The sequence below is a fragment of the Marmota flaviventris genome, chromosome 6 (assembly GCF_047511675.1).
Source record: "Marmota flaviventris isolate mMarFla1 chromosome 6, mMarFla1.hap1, whole genome shotgun sequence".
NCBI lineage: Eukaryota > Metazoa > Chordata > Mammalia > Rodentia > Sciuridae > Marmota > Marmota flaviventris.
In genome coordinates, this window is record NC_092503.1 from 29567254 (window position 1) to 29592090 (window position 24837).

General features: G+C 40.7%; 1 protein-coding gene across 1 annotated transcript; it reads left to right on the forward strand.

Annotated features, from left to right (window-relative positions):
* The first annotated feature begins 7732 nt into the window (after positions 1 to 7732).
* Positions 7733 to 24551, forward strand: Aldh8a1 (aldehyde dehydrogenase 8 family member A1). The gene is made up of 7 exons (XM_071613791.1): positions 7733 to 7858; positions 10933 to 11080; positions 12398 to 12553; positions 14189 to 14338; positions 19683 to 19939; positions 22767 to 22928; positions 24099 to 24551. Exons 1-7 carry the CDS (start codon positions 7733 to 7735, stop codon positions 24549 to 24551), a joined length of 1452 nt encoding a protein of 483 aa, XP_071469892.1.
* Positions 24552 to 24837: the final 286 nt, after the last annotated feature.

Below are 24837 nucleotides of genomic sequence, written 5' to 3' on the forward strand. Positions count from 1 at the left end.
ATGCATGAGGGAAGAACTTTTATGGCCTAATTGCCCAAGGGCCCCACTTCTAATACTATTGAATTGAGGATTAAATTTCAACATAAATTTTGAAGGGACACAAAAATCCAAACCATAGCACCCTGTCTGGAAAAGAAGGCTCCCTGACTCCCAAGGCCAGGCCACCCAATGAGAAGGTTACATCATGCTGAGATGGATTTTAAATACTGTTAAATTTAGATTTATCTAATTTCCCTTCTTATTCCTCATTTGTTCATAGCTTTCTATATCTGAGCTTCCTAAGTTACTCTGCTTAAAATGAAAATAAATGTGCTGATGTGTGAACTTTGGATATTACTTTTACAAGTCTGATTATTTGGGAATTTAAGTACTTTGATCAAAAGAAGAGAATGTGCCAGGAATGGCTCAAGAAGCTGGGTTTTCTGATAGTTATTTCTCATAGTATGTAAATAAATTAGAAGGTTTTTTGTTAAATAACATCAGTCTCATGAGTTTTGCTAAGGACCTATTAATGCATTGACAAAATCAGGCCACAAAGCCCATAAGCCAGATGTCGAACCAAAGTAATTTTAACAAAATATATTCATGCTATGGAATCTCTATGGCATCCTATGAGTGAATGAATGTACATTGACATTTTCATCTAAGAAATTTTACCTGTTCTTACAACATTTATTTCCTTAACACCTTATAAAATTTTCATTTTAAATATGGAAACATTCTGATGAATAAAACCTCAGATTATCAACAGCATGATGTTCACAGTACCAGTATAATAAAAGTAGGATAAAAGAACGATTGTGGTGTTTAAAAGACAAATAACTGCTAATAGGAGAAAAAATTTAAGATATTTAGAAAAAGATGGAAACGAGACTACTACAATACTTGTAAACCTTCAGAAAGCTGTATACTGATGAAAGTTCCCTCTGTTTTGGCAGCTCGGAAGCTTATAGCTAATTGCCTCTGCTCAAAACTGTTCAGTGTCTTAGGCATTTTAGAAACTGTCTTTACCCCCATTTCTGGTTTGCAAGCCCTTATTTTCCATTCTTCCCAAAATATATTTTCCCACCACCTCAACCTATTATAATTTGTATATTTTTTATTTATGTGTCTTCTCAAATCATTTGTGGAAAGCACAGAATACGAGTCTGCAGAGTAAAAAAATAAAAATAGATATATGTGTAATGTATATTCATGTCATTATATGTAACATGTATTATGTGTATATATAAGTATATAATGTATTGCATATGTATAGGTGTATGTTTGTATAATATTTATATATCAAAGGATAATCTTAAATATTTTTATTATCCACATACAGAAAAATTAGCTAACTAATCATTTCATTGTAGAAACCTAGAAAAGAAACAAAACCACTCACCTCAGGAAAATATATCCATGGTTCCATGCTAAGATAAAAAAATATAGAAAGGGGAGAAGAGGCAGGTGTCCCTTGGAAAAGCATTCCAAATAGTTCTTGGTAGACATTCTGCCCTCAAGGAGGTGGAACTTTACCCCTCTCTCTGAAGCGTGGCCTTAGCATGGTGATTTCTTTCCCAAGAGTGCAGTATGGGAAAAGATTGAAAAGGCAAAATAATTTTATAGTGGAGAAACCTAACTACTACCTCAGCCAATGATCAAGGTTAACATCAACAGCAATAAGACATCTTGATTATAGGGACCGATGTATGTAATGATATGGGATGGAAATGACACTTTACCTCTGTGGTCTTCCTCTCAAGAACTCGTAGCAGCATCTAACCATGAGAAAAACTTCAAGCAAATTCCAGAAGGTCTTCCTACAAAATTTTCAACTAATACTTATCAAACCTGTGATGGTCATCAAACCAGGGAAGTCTGAGAAACTCATTGCTGAGAGGAGCCAATGTAACATGGCATCATGAATGAGATCCTGCAACAGAAAGACATTAGGATAAGACTAAGGGAACAGGAGTTAACTACAAATGTTGGTTAAAGTAATGTATTACTACTGGTTCATCAATTGTGGCAAACTACTACATGAATTTAAGACACTAATAATGAGAAATGAGGTACAGGGTTTCTGTAAATACAAACTTTTTAAAGATCTATACATATTCATTCTTTAATTTTTATTATGTAACACTTGATATAAGTGATATAAATATATAATTCATATGTAGATTAAGAACAGTAAAATATCCATGAATTCATTTCTTTACTAATGAATTAGAACATTATTAACAAGTACCATTGAAGTTACCCAAATCCATCACTCTGCCTTTCCCCACCCATGACCATGGTTCTTAATTAGAGTTTAACATTTCCTTTTATTTAAAAAAATTTTTACATATATATATCTGTGGTATGAGTATGTGCATATGATATGATTCCACTTTTTCTATTAAAGATTTTTGGAAAATATTAAGCAAATGGTTGGGAAAGTTCCAAGTATGGTACAAAGGACATTTTTCTAAACCTTTGGGAGTATGTTGCTACATGATGTCACATCACTTCTGAATATCCTGAATATATATTTCCTACAAAAAAGAATATTCTTTGGCATAACCATAATATAGCTATCAACATCATGAATCATGTATAGATTGCTGCTATCCAGTCAGCCCCATTAACATTTTACCCATGGAAGCAAAAAAGCCTCTATCCCACTTTGTTTCTGCTATGGGGAGGTTGTGGCTATTCTCTGATTTGTTCTGAAGTTCTGGTAACTGGCAGCTGGGGGAATTCCATACTTATTCCCCACTGCCCCCCAACACTTTCCCAGTTCTTCATTGATCAAGGATTGCAGAACAAAACCTCAACTTTTCTAGCTCATTTTCCAGCTATACCTTATAAATTAAATTTAAATATACTCCAAATAAACTGTTTTCTGTAACTAGTACAGCCATATAGAGAACAGTATGGAAGTTCATCAAACACCTAAAAATAGAGCTAACATATGATCCATCTATAGCACTCCTATGTATCCACCACAAGGAAATGAAATCAGCATATAAAAGATACCTGCATACCTATAGTTTTTGTGAATGAGTCAACCTAGGTTCCTGTCAACAGATGAATGAATAAATAAAATATGATAAACACAAAATAGAATATTATTCAGCCATAGAGAATAAAATGTAATTTCCAAGAAAATAGAGATGGAGATCATTATGTTAAGCAAAGTCAGACACCAAAAGAAAGTATCATGTTTTCTTATATATGGAAATGAAAAAAAAATGACATAAAAGTAGAGGAGGAACTACTAGGCAAGAGGAAGGGAAGAGAAGGGAGGGCAAAAGAGGAAAGGAGGGAGGATAGATATGACTAAAATAACATGCACTATGGAAACAGCAGTGAAACCCATTAATGTGTGCTAATATGCAGCCTACTGGGTAGTAGAGAGCTCCAGAACACTTCAGAGCTCCTAAGTGAGGATTGCTTGCTCACCACTTTCAAAAACAATAACTTTGGCCGGTGAAATAAAAGCACCACATCCTCTTCTGGAACACTCTAGAACTATTAGTTTTTCTAAATCTTAGTATACTTAATACCTCACATTTATTTTATTAGATGAGCTCAAGGTCTTGAGTTCCCTGTCCTCACTGTGTAGGCTCTGGCACTGGTGGACAGTGGGCAGTCAAGTTGCTGCTAATGGAGTATGGTTCATCCATGGGTAAGCATGGCATTCCAGGGGCATGGCAAGAGTAAATGTGTATTCAACCAGATGTTGTGCACTGGTGAGCAGCCAGCCACCCATGGAATTCAGGAGCAGCTGGTGCCTGGATGCATGGTAAGACAGGTGGAACTACTTTGAAGTAAAGTCTCAATGCCTAGGCCCAGTTACAGGGTTTCATTACTCTTTAGGGGAAACAGAAAAGAGCTTAGGGAGAAGGCCTAGAGGGCTCCAAGCAGGTCAGAGGTCAGGAATGAGGACTGGGGTCAGAGGACATGGCCAGGCTCTCCCTGGGGCCTGATGTTGCATCCTGCACATCTGATTTTTTCTCCCATCATCTGCTGAGCCCTGACTGCAGAGTAAGGCCTGTGATTGACCTGAAGGTGGGATCAAATAGTTTTGTTATGGTCAGAAAAGGGCTGACAGGACAGAGGGACATATAAGGTAAATATGGAAAACAAAAGAGCAGATGCCACTAGTATGTTCCTGCCCAGAGCCAGGCCTGCTCCTGGCGAGGCATTCCAAGAAGCATCAAGCAATTTTCAAAAGCCCTGTGTCTGGTTTCTGACCCTCTTCTGCAGTGAAGTGGCAGAAGAAGCCAAGAAAAGCTCCTTTCTGCAAAGAGTTGTCCCTTAAGCCCCTGATTAGAATTTTGTGGCTCATTAAGAAATACATAAAAAGATAAACACTCTGCTTAATCAATCAACATTATTCTGAGTTTCTCCAGTCATATAATATGATTTTTTTCCCCTTAATAGCTTGGGTGAGATGAAGCTAAGTTGAATGGTTTGGGGAAAGGGACTGTGTTGCTCTAATTTTGAGCATGAAGTGCTTGAGATAAACTTCTAAGAGCCTCTGAAGGAGCCAAGAGGGCAGCAGGAGCTGGCAGTGGGAGACTCAGGAGGAGGGCTACAGAATCTGTAATGTCATTGGCCATCTCATCTCCAGGTCCTCTTCTCGGTCCTTTGTAGTGGGGATCCAGGCCTGGCACCTGCAAACCATATTTCTCACATCCATCACAGGTGGCTTATGCCAATGGGAGGCCCTAGAAAGAACCTGAGGGAAGAAGAGGATGGAGAGACCACCTCTGGCTCAAGCCCCCGTGGGTGTCCCTCTAGCCACAGCTGACGTTCCTATTCCAGCCTCCAGCTACAGCCACAAGTAGGCCTTCAGGAGGCAGCACCAGCTGGGGGCAGGGACAGATGCTTTCCTTCAAGCTTCTGTGTTCTGGCAGCTGTTTCTTCCTTTTTGTCCCCAGTCTAGATAATGGCAACTGCTCTTTGCAGCTGCTAATAGCTGGGTGACCTCAACAGCCCTTCCAGCCCCCTTACATCTGCACAAACACTTCCGTGTATTCAACACTGAAAAATCTACTGAAGTTTCTGGGTTCTGAAGGGACCCTGTTGATTTATTTATCCCTCATCTTGTATATTTATTTAGATATGACTAAGAGTCAGAAAAGGGTTTCCAAAAAAGTAAAGCACTATGATAAAATATCATTAACATGAGATATAAGAAAAGAAAGAGTGACCCAGAAAAGGAACTATTAAGAACTTTAAGCTGAGAAAAAAATAATGTTCATCTATATACTGCTTTCTTTTTTTTCTACTGGGAAAGGGGAGCCCTTCCCAAGAATATAATTATATAAAATAAAATAAGCTATATTTCCAAAGTTTCTGCAGGGGTTTTGAGCTGCAACAAGAAAAGTTCAAGAAGTGAATCTTTTGTTCAGCAAAGCATCATAGATAGTTTTTAGAGACCCAGAGAAGCCTGCAGCTTAGCTGTATAGGGATGGGTTGCCTATTGCTTTGTATCAATGATTAACAATAATTTTATAGAATATCTAGAAAGACTAATAATAAAGATGGAAGTAGATTTTACTCCTCTCAGCTCCTATGATATTATGACTTTAATTCCTCCCCCTATACTCATGTTAATGACCCTGTATGATTACTTATCTATGATTGAGCATGTCTTAACTCTTCAAGTAAAATCTAAGTTTCCTGGGGGCACATTTAGGCCCCATAATTTGGAGGTTATTTTGCCCAGGAAAAATGTCCTGAACATCCCAAGAACTCAATAAACATCTTGTGGATAATGAGAGAGAGAGAGAGAGAGAGAGAGAGAGAGAGAGAGAGAGAGAGATTGAGATTGAAGCAGGCAGGGCCTGAGGAGGTACACAGCCAGCCAATGTCCCCTTCTGATAATGAACCTTAGGATATTGACTAGGGTTCACAGAACACGCTATGGGGACACTCTATGGGGACTTGCCAGGGTCAATATTCCACTAAATTATAACTATAAAAGTAACATGTTAACATGAGTTCATCATAAATATTCAAGCAATTAAAAATATTTAAAGTAAAAAGCCTCCTTAATCTCCTCAACTATATAGGCATCCAAAGAGATTGTACCATTCATGTTATTCACTACTTGTCTTTTTCTCACACACATAAAATATATTTATTTTCATACACATATTACATTGCTCTGTTGTACAAGCTGGCCTCAAACTCCTGGGCTCAAGTGAGTCTCTTCCTCAGATTCCCAAGTAGCTGAAATTTCAAGTGTGCACCAGTGTGCCCAGCAACAACACACCCTTCTAATGGCTAAGTAACATTCCTTATTATGGATCAAACAATTATAATATTCTACTACTGATAGATAGATTTCAATTTTTTTAATTACCATAAGAAATAATATCTAACAATTTATCTACTTGTCCATGAGCAAGTTATTCCGTAGGGCATTTCCATGAAGGGAAATGGCTAGACTAAAAGCAGACACAGCTCTGGGGTTGTGGCTCAGTGGTAGAGTGCTTTTCCCCATGCGCGTGTGAGGCACTGGGTTCAATAGTCAGCACCACATAAAAATAAATAAATAAAATAAAGGTATTGTGTCCACCTACAACTAATATTAAAAAAAGAAAAAAGCAGACACATTTGCACGTTGACACTGGCAACGTGCCCCACGCTCGCTCCCTGCGGTGTTCTGTGAACCACAATCAAAGGCAATGCCTGTGCTTCTCCACACACACCACACAATGGATGTTAACCTTTAAAAACCCTCAAGTCTGATGATCCAGCAGGACACCTCTTTGTAGTTCACCTTCCTTGATTATCAACGAGGCTGAGCATCCACTGATACACTGGTTAGCCAATCACATTCCCTTTGCTATGAATTGTTTGTTTATATGTTTTGCTCACCTTTTCTGGTGAGTTGGTCATTTCTCTTAATCAGTTTGTAGAATTGCACACGAATGCCTGGTTTGCTATGTGTCTCATACACTTTGGGGCTTGTATATTCATTTCCATGGCTCATCTGGGAAGACGTGAGCTGCTGCTGCAGCCCTGGTGTTGGGGTGGAGAGAGAGCTTTTCAGAGAGAAAGGCCGCCAAAATGGAAAACACAAAGTAAAACAAAAACAAAACAACAACAGCAAAAAACCCAGACCTGATGAGCAATGGAAAGAGGGTGTGTGTTTTTACTCACCTCCGTGGGGATGAGAGCCATAAGTTAAGAGCTCATGACTTGAAGACCAGCGTTCCATGGTTCACTCCTTGCTAACTATGTGACCTATCGTCTCTTCCTCTCTGAAGAAGCTCAGTTTCCTTGTCTAAAAGAGGGGAAATAATGATATTAATTCATGTCATGCAGGATTATTGTGTGGAATAAGTGAGGAAAATCATGAAAAGGACTTGCTTTATGTTTTGGCACTTAATGAGTAACGAACCATTTACCGTGTGAATCTAATAAAATCATACACACAGATGCCTTTGAATGATTTTAAGGGCAATGATCATGTAAGTTGATGTTAGTATGTTAGCTTTAGTTGGTGTGTTATCCATTTCTCATCATGGACTGGAAGTCTGTGGGGTATTTGAGAGTTGTCTTAGTTTGGAGGCTGGAATGTTCTCTGAGGGTGTCAGGTCTCCTCCCACTTCCCTGACTGGCCAATGTGGATATTGGAACTGGAAAAGGAGAGAACAGCTCAGCACTGGGGGCAAAGTTGGGGACAACTCAGGGAACAATTGTGAAGGGAAAGGCAGCAGCACTTCTTCTCCGTTCTGGAACGATGGAACTTTTGATGCTGGAAAACTTCATAGATGGGAGATTTTTACCTTGTCACTCGTATATAGATTCTTATGATCCATCCACAGGAGAAGTGTACTGCAAAGTGCCAGATAGTGGAAAAGAAGAGGTGAGTCTGTTCCCTTAGAGAAAATAGAAATGTATTTAATGAATTGGCAAATTATGAATTACTTCATTTTCTAAAAGAGGAAGAGGTTGGAGGAAAGTATAGAATTGTGAGACGGAAGGAAGACACTAAGGTTTCTCTTGTAACAGGACATGTCTGAGACTCAAGCAAATTTCAGGTTACTACATTCAGAATAAAGTGATTTTTCTAGCCAACTGGTGTATGTATAGTCTTTTAATGCATAATATATTATAATTACTTTTTAAGACACAAAACCTAGATTATCTAAAATATAATTATGACCTTCATCTATAAAAATAGGTTGTATGCAGATTTCTTTGAAGAACTCAGTTATTTTTTTTTCCTGTGAAAATTTCAAGTCTGTCTTGCATTAACAAAACCTTTAGACTTGTGGATTAATGTTGGCAAGTATTGGCTAATTTGTTGGTTAAACTATAATCTGCAATTTTGTTTGTTTTAAAGGACCCAAGATAGCTGTGGGAAATCTGGTCTTGTCTTTTCCACTCCTTCTTGTTTCACAGTGTTTTCCAAAGTGAAGTTAAAAATGACAAATATGCCAAATTCAGGTTGAATATTTTCTGCAGCTTATACCTTTTCAGAAAATAGACCAAAACTGAAAATAGTAGCTGTTACTACAGTAATAAATATTTTTTATTTCCACAAATCCAACTCACAAGTATTCTATCTGATCCCGTAAATCCCATTTTATTTTCCTGGCTTAAAAAAAAAAGGTCACTGTATAAATTACATGATAAATTTCTCCAAATAGTTGCTCACAGCAAATCCTGCCAGCGCTCAGGGGTTCCTCAGTCAGCTTTAGTTATGTGCTTTGCCTTCACCAAGCTGCCTTACCAGGATTGTCCCAAGGAGCGAATTATAACAACCTAGAAATTAGTTATCTGTTATCGTCCTTATGTTCAGAGGACAGAGTGCCGACACTTTGGTGTCTGGTGCCTAGGTCAATGGGTGTGTGCTGGTGTGCATGCTCAGACACACACATATGTACACTTGTTGTAGCCCATTTGTGTTATGGCATTGCAGACGGAAGCACAGGCCAGAGTCAAACTGCCTAGGTGCAAACACCCGTTCCATGGCTTGCTGCCTGTGACCTTAGAGCTGAGCCTCTTTGTGCCTCAGTCTCCCCATTTATGAAATGGGGATAGTAATGATTCCTCCTTCGTAGTGTTGTTCTGAGGATGAGATGGACTAATCCGTGTAAAGCCCTCAGTGCTTGGCCCTTTCTAAGTATTAGCTTACAGTAATATTATTGTATATGGTAGATTAATATGCCGTCTATATTGTACAAACATAAATCAGGTGACATAAGACAATTTAGAAAACATGAGTGGACTTGAATTTTCTAAATGTTACATATCAGAATTGAACATGACCCACTGTAGGAATGGAGCCCCTCTGGTTGGCTGGCAGTAGATTCTCCATGACTGCAGATTGAGGTGACAGTCACCAAAAAGTCTACCTCCCTTCCTTCATCCTGCCTGCAGGTCCACATTAGAGATTCAGTCTTGGAGGTGAGGCTGCCATCCTCAGACAAATTTCTACTGACGATGAGAATCTTAATCTTCAGTGGTTGTTGTTGCTGTGCTAGGGATGGAACCCAGGGCCGCACACATGCTAGATGGACACTCAGCCACTGAGCTAAACCCCCTTAATAATCTCATGCCTTACTTCAGCTCAGCTGAAAGCAACTTTTTTTTCCAGAGGGAACAAGGGACACATTGGTGGGGTTCTTCATGAGGGGGCTAGAACAGGAGTCTGGATGGTCGGATCACATGACCCAAGAAAGGCGCTCCTGACTGTCTGAAGCCTGTGAAGAAGGATTCTGAGGCTGAGCTGGGCCCAGTAGTGGGAGAAAGGTGTAAGTGACTGTCTATCATGCACAAGCAGAGGAGAGGGGTGGCACCTGGACTACAGATTTGCCATATCTGGAAGAGGCACTGATTAGACATTCCCTGAATGGGAAGAAAGGCAGAAGTAGGAGAGCACTCCAAGATTCACTTTGCCTGAGTCACATTTTGGTCATGAGTTGGCCCTGCCCGTACCTCCTCATGTTGCTTCTTTGGGGATGTAGCTTCCAAACTAGAGATCTAAGATTTCTGTTCAACCCTAGATCCCCTCCTTTCCAACAGAGACCCAACCCTTCCATTGCACACTCGGCTTTGGGCAGGGCCAGTGGTTATGCCATAGCAAGTCAGCTTCTGGTTTTGGGAACCAAAAAGATCTGTATTTGTATCCTGATATGCATTTATTTCTTTTTAAAGATAGAGTGAGAGAGGGAGAGAGAGAGAGAATTTTAATATTTATTTTTTAGTTATCGGCGGACACAACATCTTTTTTTTTTTTTTTTTGTATATGGTGCTGAAGATCGAACCCGGGCCGCATGCATGCCAGGCGAGCGTGCTACTGCTTGAGCCACATCCCCAGCCCCATGATATGCATTTATTATCTGTGTCACCTCTGGAAAGTTAAATGAGCTTTCTGTGCCTCACTTCCTCATCTGTAAAATGGGCATAAAATACGCATGATAAAGAGGCTAACTGAAATAATTGGTATATTTAGTAATATTCCTTTAGTTATAAAATTATTCAATAAATGACTAACATAGGATTAGTCATTCCAAGGACCAATGACATTCCAAGGATAGGATTTCATACAAATTTAGATTTTATACAATGTTAGAGATGGATCAAGAGCTTTAGAGATTCCATACATCTAAAGTAAGTTTTCCCTCCTATTCAATATTCAAAAAGGTCTGTTCTTTGGAAAATGATGGACATTGCATATCTGTTGAGATTTGAACAGCTTCTTTCTGATTAGCTGACTGCCGCATTCTAGCTCCTTTGATTGAGTTGGAGAGTTTTGCTTTGTTTTTGTGGTGTCTGTTTGCTGGTGGCATAAACACCTGTGTCGCCCACATGTGGTAGCCCAGCACTGGGACATGTTGGATAAAAGGGAGCTGTGGGTTCTGGATTCCTCCAGTCCCTCAGGAGCAAAAGCTTTAAGCTGACCTTCCTCCCTCTTCTGTTTCCTCCTCAAAGATCGAGGCTGCAGTGGAGGCGGCCAGAAAGGCCTTTCCCAGCTGGTCATCCCGCAGCCCCCAGGAGCGCTCCCAGGTCCTGAACCGGCTGGCAGACTTGCTGGAGCAGTCCCTTGAGGAGTTGGCCCAGGCAGAATCTAAAGACCAAGGTAAGAGCCATTTCTAACAGAGCTGTGGTTTGAGTGTAGAGGTCTTGTACTAAATGCTTATAAGAACAGCAATATGTTACTCAATATTGACCATGAGTACCCTTCTTCCAGTTTGTGAGGTGGTCTCTTGACACTCAAATGTGATTGATGGAATTCAGGGCTCTTTGTCATTATTCATATCGACCCTCCTGGGGTGCCAGGCAGGTGCTTTCTTACAGCAATGGCAGAGGGGGAGGCAAAACCATCCAAGGCTGTGGAAAGTCATGGCTTCCAGCTGGCTGCTCCTGCCCCATTCACAGCAGTCATGAGACTGAACCCAAGGTCAAGGGGCAAAGAATTATACTCTGTTCCTTTGGTGGAACAAAATGCAAAGATCCATAGCAAAGGGCATGGATATGGGGACAGATGAGGAACTAGGGCTGATCACTCAATCTTCCTCCCATTCTGAATAGAGAGTTTCAAAGCAAAGATCATTTGAAGAGCAGTGCCACAGTCAAGTTATGTAGAAAGTGCTCTGATCTTATCAGTCACTAGTCTACTCCTAACACAATCTCCCAATTTTTCTCCTTCCTTGAATAAATGTTTGTAGATTTCTGCAACACAGTCTATTAGGAAGGGCCAAAAACTTTTAAAAAATGTATGCATGCCATAAATCAACCTAGAGTTAGGAAGCAGCCTGGGGGAAGCCCTTGGAAAGAAAATGTTTGCTCTCCACCTTTCTTGGTGGCAGAGTTTCCTTGCCTCACTAGAGGGCACTCAGGGGCAATCCAGGCAAGCTCATGCTTCTCCTTCCACTCCATCCAGGACTGGGGACATGTGACAGGTGAGCAAGTGTCACACAGCATCCATGGCTGGGATGTTCCTGTTAATCCTTCAGATTACCACCATGTGTTAGGAGGACACTTAATATAACTCACGTGTTTGTGTGTGATGTGCAAACACAGCTATCTCAATACCCGTTATTTCAACCCCTTCACAGCACTTACAAAGCCTGGTGATTTGGACTGGCAAGAGCTTGTGTGGGTGAAGTGGTTGCATCTGACAAATTCACGATGAGAGCTACAAAATGTTCAGTCCACAAAGCAAAGATGATCTGACTCAACTCTGCCCCAGTCCCTGCTGATATTATAACCTCATACCTAATAATTTCATAGTTTTACCCATCCATGGTCAAGGAATGCCTCCCCAGGGCTGGAAGGAACTGTGAATTGTGAACAGTGTGAATTGGGATATGGTGTGGTGACGGTTGATGGACACCTCTGTCCATGTCTACTCACTCCACTTAGAACACACTTGGAAGTGCTTTCTTCCCTACAGGGAAAACCCTGACGATGGCAAGAACTATAGACATTCCCCGGTCTGTGCAGAACTTCCGGTTCTTCGCTTCCTCCATCCTGCACCACACGACAGAGAGCACACAGATGGATCACCTGGGCTGTCTGCACTACACAGTGCGGACTCCGGTAGGAATCGGTAGGTGCTGGTGGGAAAAGCATATGTCATGATCATGCACAGAGGTGCTCAGAAAATTCTGTAGAATTAATCTCAAGGAATGGACTAAGGAAAAGGAAGGAGCCAATTTCTCCCTTTTTACTGAAAATTTGTTGACCTCAAAAATCTATTTCTAATTTATTCTCTTGGTGTCAAATTCCCTACAAATTCCTGGAACACTAGTTTTCAAAATTGCAATTTTGGAAAAGAATGATGGTAGGAGTAAGTTCACATGCCAGAATTTTTTTTTTTTTTTTTTGCCACCAATAATTAAACAGCAACCAACCAACAAACCCAAAGAGTACAGTGGTTTTGACTCAAGAATTCTGTATGCTTTAGTATCTTCTCTGAAAACCTGGGATAGTAGTTTATCCTTACATATGTTTTAATAACATATGAATTAAATAAATCATAGGTATAGGATACTTAGAATAATAACTACACCTATGAATTTGTTTAATTAATAATCATTGGCTGAGAATGCTGTACTTCCCCAACTCAGTTCTTTGCCTCCTGTCCTTTGAAGAAACATCTAAAGGTCTGCAATCACTGGACATATCCACTAGATGGCAATGTTTCCCCTGAAAAGAAACCATATTTTACTAGTTAACATTTTATGAATATAAAAGAAAAGAAAATGAGACATTTTATTGTTTTGATTCTTCGAACTTTTTGGAAATAACATTTTTAAGGCATTGTGGAGAGCCCTAACTGCTTTCTAAGAAGAATGATAAAGTATTTTACTGAAACAATATTTTGTTATACCCTGAAGAACAGATTTTTTTCTCCCGCTGGGAAATTTAATACTGTAAAATACACATTTACTTTCATAACACAGGTTTTAGGGCAGAGTTTAAAATGAAGTGAATGCATTTCCTTAGTCATGATAGAGGCTTTAGATTTGTTGAGTGTTGTGGTTAAGAACCTGGATAGTTTCAGTATACCGCATGGAGACACACTCTAGAAGTTGGTATATTACTTATTCAGGAAATCTATTGGGTCAGGATACAGGTGAGAATCTAGAGAGAATTTTTATTTAAGAATATTCTAAACAGCTTAGATGGTTTTCATGATCTATTCATGAAAGTTGATTGGCTTTACTGGCAGGAGGGCCCCTACCAGGACCATCTAGAACAGTTTTGATCCTACTTTACAAATAATTCTAAGAAAACTTGAGGTATTATGTGTCAATCCACAACATATTGGAAACAGAGGTGAATAAACTTGTTAAAATAAATAGCAGCTGAACAGCTTAGTAAGGAGAAAGGAGAAATTTTTTAAAAAAGTAAAGCCCAGTTTATAAATCTCAAAATGCATTACATTCTGAAACTGTTAAGCAGTAGATTGGTGACAGCCTTGTGGCCTTGGGGCTTACACTGTTGTTCATAATTATAATTGTGAGCCATCAAGAAATGGGAAAACTGTTTTGAAAGGCACAATTGCGTGTAATAAATTTTAGATTGATTTACTTGAAGTTACCTATAAATAAGCCAAGTCTAGGGTTTTTAAGAGTAAATAAGTTTCATGCAGCATGAAGGAGTTCTCAGTAACCTTATTCGGCCAACCTGCCACTGAAGGGCATGTCACCATAGAAGTGCTTCTGCTCTTGTCCTTTAGCGGGTCTGATTAGTCCTTGGAATTTGCCCCTCTACTTGCTGACCTGGAAGATAGCTCCGGCCATCGCTGCTGGGAACACTGTGATAGCAAAGCCCAGTGAACTAACTTCAGTGACTGCATGGATGTTGTGCAAGTTCCTGAATAAAGCAGGTAAACAGGTGTTGGGGGGCAAATTTAGGGGAGGTGCAGAGTTGTATTACATACAGATCTTCCACTTGGCAAGAATATCCAGTCCAAAGACATCTATGGGATTTGTCTCCCTGATCCTTTTCTGAGAAATCCTCTTTATCCACAGCAGGGCATTCTCACACTGTTCCCTCTATTCAACTGCTACTGCAGAATAGACCCACCTCACAAGGTGGTGTCTTGCAGTGCAAGAAGCATAAAACAGTAAACAGTATTGCAAACTTAAAAAGTCCTGATCTAATCAAAGACATCAGCTGGCTGCAGAGTATCTTCAATGGTCAATTTAAATCTTAGGTTTAAGCCACAAGTTAATCTTGGTGAAAAGGAGAAGATTGCTAGGTATTCCTATAAGTTGTACAAAATACCTCATAGTCACAGACATTTCCAAAAGATTTGAATATAAATCCTGTGGCTTTCCTTGATTTGGGATCATTACTCAGAAGGTGAGAGGCCACAGCCTATCAGGCTCGAACATTTGCTCCTTGTGTTAGTCAGTTTTTCATTAGTGTGATTCAAATACCTGTCAGGAACAATTTAGAGAAAGAAAGAATTGGGCTCACAGTTTCAGAGACTGACTCCATTGCTCTAGGCCACAGGTGAGACAGAACATCATGGCGGAAGAGTGTGGTGAAGGAAAGCTTCTCAGTTTTCATCAGCCTGGAAGGAGAGAGGGAGGGACAGTATGCATGTGTGAGAGGCCAGCGACAAGTTATAATTCCTCAGAGTTTACCCCCTGTGACCTACTCTTCCAGCCACGCTCCACCTGCCTAGAGTTACTACCCAGCAATCTATTCAAATTCTTCATCCATTTGATGGATTATTATCAAATGGATTAATCCATTGATGAGATTATAACTCTTATACATTTATTTCACAACGTTCCATGCGTTGCCTAATATATGAAGTTTCAGGAGCCATTAATGACCCAACCATAATATTTTACCTCTGACCCTCCAAATCTTATGCTCATCTCACAGTACAAACTGTATTCACTCCTTGCCTTTTTTCTGCTAATAGTTTAATGGCCACATTCAGAGTGCAGTCCTGGATTTGTTGTAAAGTACAACTCCACACAGACAGCCTGACACTGAACTGGGGTTTGGAGGTCACGGGCAGGAAGCCCTGCAGGTAACCTGTGAGAAGGCCCCTTGCTATTAGGTCAGTTGGCTCCATTGCTTTTGGGCCTGTGGTGAGACAGTACATTATGGTGGGAGCACATGGGGGGCTCATGTTCACCACAGTCAGGGTGGAATGATGTCTGGGAGCTGGGGACAGACTTTCATCCTTCTGGCTATGTCGGCTCCTGTGGTGTCACTGACTTACAGCACACAGAAAAGGCACTGCTGGGCTCTCCCATATTTACAGAATGGGCAGTGGGTACAAGCCTATCCTCTCTTCCTTCTGGATAACTTTGCTCTTGCAACAAAGACATACACATTAGGGTCCAGTGAAATTTAGTCATTTCTCTAGAATTCTAATGTTAGGTTGATACTGAACCTGTTTAGAGCAGGGCATTGGGCCAAAAGACCCTAGTATCCTATAGAGGAATGAGGTCTCCCAACCCAGGTCATTGGGGGTAATGTCTATGGAAGCCCTAGTCCTCTAGGGGGAGTGTATGGCTTGAATGTACCTACCTCTCCAATGTCCCAGAATGTATCTGTCTTTCCTAACAAAAGTGACCACCATTCTAATCCCATCTTTTGCAAAACTGAGTCTCTGGTGTATGCAAACTTATGGGATATTTCTTCTTAGCTGGTGACGCAGGTTCCTAGAAGGATTCAGGATTAGCTTTCTGTTGCTATGACAAATACCTGAGATAAATCAACCTAAAAAGAAGAAAGGTTTATTTTGGCTCACAGTTTGGGGACTTCATGGTCAGTTGGCTCCATTGCTTTTGGGCCAGTGGTGAGACAGTACATTATGGTGGGAGCACATGGTGGAAAAAACAGCTCGCCTCATGGTAAGCAGGAAGAAAAGAGAGGAAGAGGTGGGTTTGGGGTCCCCATATTCCCTTCTAGGGCACTCCCGTAGTGACCTAACTTCCTCCCACCAGCCCTGCCTCTTAAAAGTTACACCACCTCCCAGCAGTACCACAGACTGGAGCCCAACCCTTCAACACGTGGGCCTTTGGGGACATTCCTAATCCAAACTGTGGCAGGGACTTCACTCTCCTTTGATCTCATGGAGGAGGGGATGTGAAGCCCTGTTTTCCCGGGCACTCTCCTGAAACCACACATCTTGATCTGTGATGCGTTTTCTTTCCCCAGAACCTGGTCTGCACGAGAGCTTTCCATTTCCCTCTATTTTCCCAGCTTGGATCTTGCTTGTGAACAAACAGTCCTGTAAAGCCAAGGCAGCTCTTCTCCTTCCCCGCTGGGCTACCTTTGCCAAGCTTTTCTCCCCTGAAAAATACAGAGAGGTGCTGCTCAAATCTCACCTTTCTGAAGCCCTCGGTTTCTCCACTGGGATTTGGAGGACGTGTGAATCACAGCCAGGAAATCTTACTGTAGAGCAATGCAGGAGGGACTTTTAAGAGTGTGATGGGGGACGTGAAAACGAACTGCTAACATATTCTGTATTTTAAAGAGCTAGCTCCTCTAGTCCCTGGTGTAGAACTATAAGTAAGTACCTCTTTGGGAGTTTGGAATATTTGTGGGTTTTTTTTTTTTTTTTTTTTTTTTTTTTTGGTGGTACCAAATGTTTGCCCTCATTCCTGGAGAGTCTCCTGGGGGTTTGTGGCCTTTTCCACTGTTCTTCTTGCCCCTCGCTCTATTTAAATTTAAAATACTTCTCCCTGCCAAGCACTAGCAGTTGAGAGGGTTCATTCTTGTCTGTTCCTGTGTTCCCAACTTGCCTACTAGCTACCTCCCCTGATTTTTGCTGAATATCTGTTTGCCAATTTAACCAACTGCTTTCCTTCTCTTAGAATCGGAATCTTTTAAGGGTCAACAGGCAAATATCTGTAAAAAAATTCACTAATGGCAAAATGGTCCTAAGAAATCACGGCCAGCAGATACCTCTTTACATCTGAACATGGGTGCCACAGAAGCAGAATCAAAGGTTAACATTGCTTGTGGAAGGCAATTGGGCTGCCGAAATGAGCTCACTCTCCTGTGGTGAGAAATATGTGGTGTTCCTGTGTTCCTCTCACCCTCTGTTAAAATGCTGCTTCACACAGGAGAAGTGATTCAAGTCATTTTCTTCTTTCAGGATGTATTAACAGTCCCCCTTCCTCTCCCACTCCCCCATCCAGCCACACACATGCCCCATATTGGATGGAGAGGCCTGACCCCATCTAGGAAATGAGGAAAACCTGTCCTTGTTTTCTCCTCATCAGTTGTTCTCCTTCCAGACTCTTTGCCCCACCCTGGAGCCCGGGGCTTTCACGTGGTACCAGGCACACCTCTGGTGATGACCTGGGATCCGGAAATGACCTGAGCTAGATTCAACAGATGCACACACTGAGGAGAAGTGAGGGGCTGTTAGAAGGGAGGTACTCCATGGCACTGAAACTTCTTACCTTAGGGTCTTCTGTGGACGAACCTCCATTGTCCCCTGAAGGTGATCAGGCTTAGGCAGTGGCCCTGTGGAGAGTATTCTTCATGATAACTGATTGTCACTGTGAAATTCTTATTTATACATTAAGCGCAGATTCTTGAAGTGTTGCTAGGAATTCCAGAGAGGGTTTCTATTGAGGAGAGAATGCCTTACCTGGGGCAAGGGAAGGAGACAAGGAGCAGGCAGCTCCAAAAGCTTTATGATGGAGGACTTCTGCACTTTACTATGGTCTCCTAAAGAAATGGATTAAATTCAGCTATCTTCCAGCAGACCCTAAGAACTTCTAGACATGATGTGATTGAATGTGAGTTCTCTTCTGCACACATATCTTCCTGTATTCACAAGCCATTTCTAATTTGGATACTGGACTTTAAGCTTTCATTCACTCATTCATTTGTTTAACAATTATTTATCAACCTGCTCTGGACAGTTTTGGTATTTACTCTTTATTAAATCTTACTTTGCCTCAATTTTCTCACCTGTAAAGTGAGGATAATAATACCAAGTATCTTATAGGGTTTCTGTGAATTCTAAAAATGGTATAGTAGTCCCTTTTTAACTGGAGAATAGGCTCCAAGACCCCCAGTGGATGCCTGAAACCATGCCTAGTATTGGGAGATATATCTATATATCTATATCTATCTATAGATTATCTCTCTCTCTCTCTCTCTCTCTCTCTCTCTCTCTCTCTCTCTCTCTCTATATATATATATATATATATATATATATATATATATATAAAGTTTTCCCCTTAGGTACAGAAAGAGATAAACAATAACTAGTAAGAAAAGTAGAATAATTTTAACAACATACTATGATAAAAGGTACATGAGTACGGTCTCTTTCCCTCTTGAAATAGTAAAGACAAATGTTAATATTTTCAGAGAGTCACTGTGAGTGGGTTATTGAAACTACAGATAATAAATCCATAGAAAAGGAGGTGACTACTATAAATCACTAATAACAATGGCTGGCCCACCAATAAGGACTCACTCAATTAATGTGAGTCCTTATTGGTGTTAGTTTTATGTGACCAACTGGCAATACAACAAAGAACAGAAACCACATGTCATTTCTGCCCTTAGTGAGCACATCTTCTGGTGGTGGACAGGCATATATAGGTAAATCCAGAAAACACATAAACATATACATATAGATTTAGGACAATAGGATCTAGTGATATAAAAGATTGGAGCATCTATTTTTGGGGTACTCTTGGTACTTGTAAGTTGGTTTTAGAGTGCAGTGGCTCTGTTCATAATCATGGAGCACAGGACATCCAACTCAAATCTCACCCTCCCTGGGAAACTTCCCCTACTTCCCTGGCCAAGGTAGTCAATTTTCTTTGCAGATTTACATATCCCTCTACTTAATATTTTCCACCTGCACTTTAACTCCTAGATACCACATTGGAGCAGGGCACTGAGCCCCCACTGGGATTGACCTGCCTGAGAATATATGTGCATCTGGAGTGCTTAAAGTATAGTCACTGCTGTGGGATGCATTACCTAGGATGTGAACCTATGAGCACCAGAGAAATCCCACCTAATGGGTTCTATAGGCAGAATCGACTCTGTAGTCCTTGCTTTGCTATTAAACTGGAGGCAGCCATAAAAGCTCTGAGTGTTGTAAAACCTATCAAGTGCTTCTACCATTCAAGCTATTGTAAGTTCAAGGAGAGTCTTTGTGTAACCTTAAGTCCTCAACACACAGAGGAGAATTACTATCACTGATACTGTTTCCCATTCAGGTGTTCCACCAGGTGTGGTCAATATTGTGTTTGGAACAGGGCCCAAGGTAGGTGAGGCCCTGGTGACCCACCCAGAGGTGCCCTTGATCTCCTTTACTGGGAGTCAACCCACAGCTGAGCGGATCACCCAGCTGAGTGCTCCCTTCTGTAAGAAGCTCTCCCTGGAGCTGGGGGGCAAGAATCCTGCCATCATTTTTGAGGATGCCAATCTGGAGGACTGTATTCCAGCAACTGTCAGATCCAGCTTTGCCAACCAGGTATGTGCTCTGGGTATTTCCCCACCCCATGGCCCTATCAACCTGAATCTGTTTTATCACAGTTCAAATCCCAGGAGTGAATGGGTAAATCCAGTCACTTCCATGAAAGGAGGATCAGTACACTGATATTCCAGTGTCTATCAGCTTCTGTTCATTAAGCTCCTATGGTTGTTTATACAATTTTTATCATGTACCACACATGGGCAGAATGATTGAGTTTGCTGTTTCAACCTCCTCCACTTTGTAAGTCACACATTTGCACTATCTCCTCTTGCTGCTCACATGTCCTATTTCTGGTGGACCTTATTCTCCCTGAAAGTATTTTAAATGCATTCACACACTGTTACCATTGCCTGTAATGTCATAGAGAGCTTCAGGCCATCTTGCATCTCCCAGAAATTACATAACTAATGGTTTTGCAGGCTCTGTAGTGTTACATTCTTCAAGGTCATGGTACCCCAAAGGATTAAGAATGCTAGATCAGATCAACTCTACAGCAGCTTCGTGAAGATGGAAGCAGTACCTGTCTCTGTGCAATAGTTTTAGTATCAATGTCTGCATAGTTCCTAGCAGATATGTGTTATTACCGAATGGTTTGCTCCAAGAGCTAGTTTTATTTTAGTAGCGAATAAAGGCTTACACAAAACAGTTAGAACTTCAGAGCAGTAGGATGAGACAGATTTGCATTTTCCTAACTGGAGAAACATTGGATGTTGCATAATCATTTGAACCTGTATTTCTAAACCTGTAGAATCATCTGAGCTATAACAATCCCTTCTGATAGGATTTTGCAAGTGTAAAGTGAAAATCATCATCATCATAATAATTTATCATAATAATTAATAATAATAATTATTATTATTATATTTTTACTATTTTTATTTTAGTGTCACATGGGATTGAGCCCAGGGTACTGTGCATGCTAGGCAAGCATCCTTCCACTCAGCTACACCCCAACCCTATAGAAAATTATTTTAAAAATGATTATAATGGTAATTATTTGATTTACCATAATTCCTAGAGAAAATGGCTAGAAACACAGAGAAACTTGGGATCAATAGAAAAGGCCTTTTTTTTTGATACAACTGATTTAATCATTAAAATCAGAAAATATCAAATGGATAATTGAATTCAGTGTTTTGATGATTTCCAGATAACAAAAGAGATACAAATTCCAAGGATTTAGAGTTGAGGTGAGAAAGGAAGGCATGTTCTCTGTATTAAAGTAAATGTGTACTGAGCTTGGAGGTGTAGACTTCTGGCTGCTCAGTTACTAGAATCATGCAAGGGTTTGAGTGTGCCCAAAGAAACTTCCTCTTGGGGTGTTTTAAAGTATCAGTGGGAGAAAGATCAGGGGGCTAGTCCAAAGCAACAAATGGATTTTAGGAACAAATAAAAAAAAAAGTAGCTTGATTATTTCACTTTAGCTAAGTGATGAGTCTCATGGAAGACATACTTCCTTCTTAATTAAACATAATTGGCTTATTGGGGGAAGCATGTCTGTACAAACTTGGGCATATATTTCTTAACTGTAAAATAAGAATGCCAACACATCAGAGTTATTAAGGAACGAGTATCCTTGGCAAATGGCAGAGACTCGATAAACAGTATCATCCTTTTTTCATTTCCTCTGAAGTCATCCTCCCAGGGATTTCAGTATTCCCTTGCTTTCCTGGCATTGAGTAACGGGAAACTTGGTAAACTCTCAAGTCTCTTTATCACACCCTCCTTCCTCATAGGGCACAGGGCACTTGTGCAGATGAACCTGACAGGTGTTGGTCATTGCCCAAACCAGATAAGCAGATGGTTTTGATTTATCCTGTTTGCAGAAAGAATTGGTCATTTTGAAACATTAACTGTTTAATTAATATAATAAACCTTTTTTTACAAATACCAAGGTAATTAGAAGCATTCTGTTTCCTAGGATGAAAATAGTTATTTATGCATCTGTGTCCTATCTTTAAGATATAACCTGCAATCTATAACTTCTCCAGTGCATCCATGCCTGTCTCCTATACTTTTAGGGTTCCATACCCCTGTAAGAATCTTAAACTCACTAGATTTCTATCACTTCTCTCCGTCTCCATTGGTGGCTTTCTGGTCCAAGCTACCTCCACTTATCTGCACTTTAAAATAGTCTTATAAATCTGTTCTCTGTTTCCACTCTGATTTCCTTCTTTTCTATTTTCTACACAGCTGTCAGAATCATAACTTTAAAATGTAAATCTGATTATATCACTCCTCTGCATAAAACCTTCCATTTTCACGATACTGAGACTAAAATGTAAGCTCCTTATGAGCCCGTGAGGGTGCACCACATTGCCTTGTTCACCTCCCATTCCTGCCTGCACTCCCAGCCTCACCCCACACTTCTTCTTGCCCCACTCCCACACCCGCTCCTTCCTGCAGCAGACCTGCATGCTTACTGCTGGAATTCCCTCCTCCAGATCTTTGCTCATCCAGCTCCTTAATGTCGATAAAAAGCTTGTTCTCCAAATGTCTCCTCTTTGCAATGCCTTCCAGAATGCCCCTTTAGTAAAATAGTTGTCTCCTCCTCCATCAGCTTTTATTCTCCTCCTCTGCCTAATTTTCATTTATTGCTTTGATTACTACCTGAAGCTTTGTTGTGTATTGAAAGTGTTCATTTGTGGTTTTGTCTGTCTTCCTACAAGACTGTGTGTTCCACATGGTGGGGACTTGGTCTTGTTCACCACTGGATCCCATTGCCTAGACTAGTGCCTGATACATGACAGGCACTAGAAAATGATGGGGGATCTACCATGAAGGAAAAGGCCCTCTAGTCTTGTCTTGTTCACATTCTTGACAGGGTGAAATCTGTCTCTGCACCAGCAGGATCTTTGTTCAGAGGAGCATCTATAATGAATTTTTAAAGAGGTTTGTAGAAGCTACCAGAAAGTGGAAAGTCGGCATTCCTTCTGATCCATCAGCCAGCATGGGTGCCCTGATAAGTAAAGCACATTTGGAGAAAGTAAGTACACCTCTGTCAAGTAAGTTACAGAAAGTTTTTGGAAGAGAAGCTCAGCACAAGCATCACACACATCGGCCTTAGAGATACTGTAATTACTTCTGGAAAATTATGGGCTATGGGAAGTTGTCTCTGGATATAGGTTCTAGAAACTTTAGATTTGAATATGCAAATGGAGTTCCTTGACTAGAATGGAAGCTCCATGGCCAGGTTTATTCATTGTGTCCTCAAAGCCCAGAAAAATACCTAGAACATAGAAGGTGCATAGTATTAGTTGGGAAAATGACTCAAATTGCACCATATTTTGTGTTTCAGTTATGATCCAAAATCAAGTCACCCATTTTCCTTGAATACTTTTAGATTCTCGTCTTAAACTACCTGGTACTGGGTCCAAAGGTGCACAGGTCCTGGCCATCTTTCCTGCCAGCATGGTTTAGCATCAAGATTCTGAAAAGAAACAAAGCTCACGAACCAAGCCTCTTTTAAGCCTCTTTTCAAGAAAGCTCATCTGTCATTATCTTGGAGTCATTGGGTTAATTTATTACACACCACACTTTGATTTCCATTGTAGTTAGCTGTATTATATTAATTATCCAGATGTAGTTTCAGAGTATAATCAGTAATGAGACCAAAAATTATTTTTCTTCAAAGCTCAGATATTGAAGGACATTCTGGCCTATCAATCTTACAAATCACTCACTTCTCATTTATAATGGACATCACCCCCCCACCCACCCCCAAAAAAGGGATAAAATATTCTTTCATGTATTTAACTACAGAATACACCAGAGTATGAATTTAACTTTACTTTTTATTAGCTTCATGAACAATGTATTCTCTCTGAGGCTCAAATATAACATCAGCAAATAGGAGTAATAAAGATAAAGATAGTTGCTAGAGTTTTGAGAGAATCAAGTGAGGATGTAGGCAAAGTAAGAATCTGAGTGTCTGACACTTAGATATTAAATACATTCCTTCCTTCCCTGGTGCATGATGGCTGAATGCCTACGTGATGGCTGCCCTAAGGTTTAGCAGCTGAGTGACAAGAAAACCCTAGGCTTTCTTAGCCATGAGCTTATCCTGCTTTCTGATGATTAGGAAATTTTTTTTTTCTATTGATTTGTGTGAAGCTAAATAATGAGAATTTGCTAACTATGTTTGTTACCTGCCCAGGTCAGAAGTTACATCAAGAAGGCTCGTGCTGAAGGGGCCGAAATCCTGTGTGGTGAGGGGGTAGATAGGTTGAGCCTGCCCCCCAGGAATCAGGCAGGCTACTTCATGCTTCCCACGGTGATAACAGACATTAAGGATGAGTCCTGCTGTATGAAGGAAGAGATATTTGGTCCAGTGACGTGTGTTGTCCCTTTTGATAGCGAAGAGGAAGTGATTAGAAGGGCCAACAATGTTAAATATGGGCTGGCGGCTACGGTATGGTCAGGCAACGTGGGACGCATCCACCGGGTGGCTCAGAAGCTGCAGTCGGGCTTGGTCTGGACCAACTGCTGGCTGATCAGAGAGCTGAACCTGCCTTTTGGGGGGATGAAGTATTCTGGGATAGGAAGGGAAGGAGCCAAGGACTCTCATGACTTCTTTACTGAAATCAAAACCATCACAGTTAAGTACTGAATTTCGCCCATGGGGAAGCTGCTGTCGTCACTGCCTTGCAGCAGAGACCCCGCTGTCAGTGTGATGAAGGAAGTGCAGGTGTCCATCGCAGCACATCCTGACGGCAGGAGGCTCTCTCTAGCTTACCTTGGAAGGCTCGTGAGATGCTATCTATTTTCAATGTGGACTCAGAAGAGAATACTTCTGAATAGGAAGTCACAACAAGGAGGCCACACGATCATCATGTCATGTCTTCATAGTATTTTTTTCATCATCTAGATTGAATTCTTGGAATCCTCAGTAATCA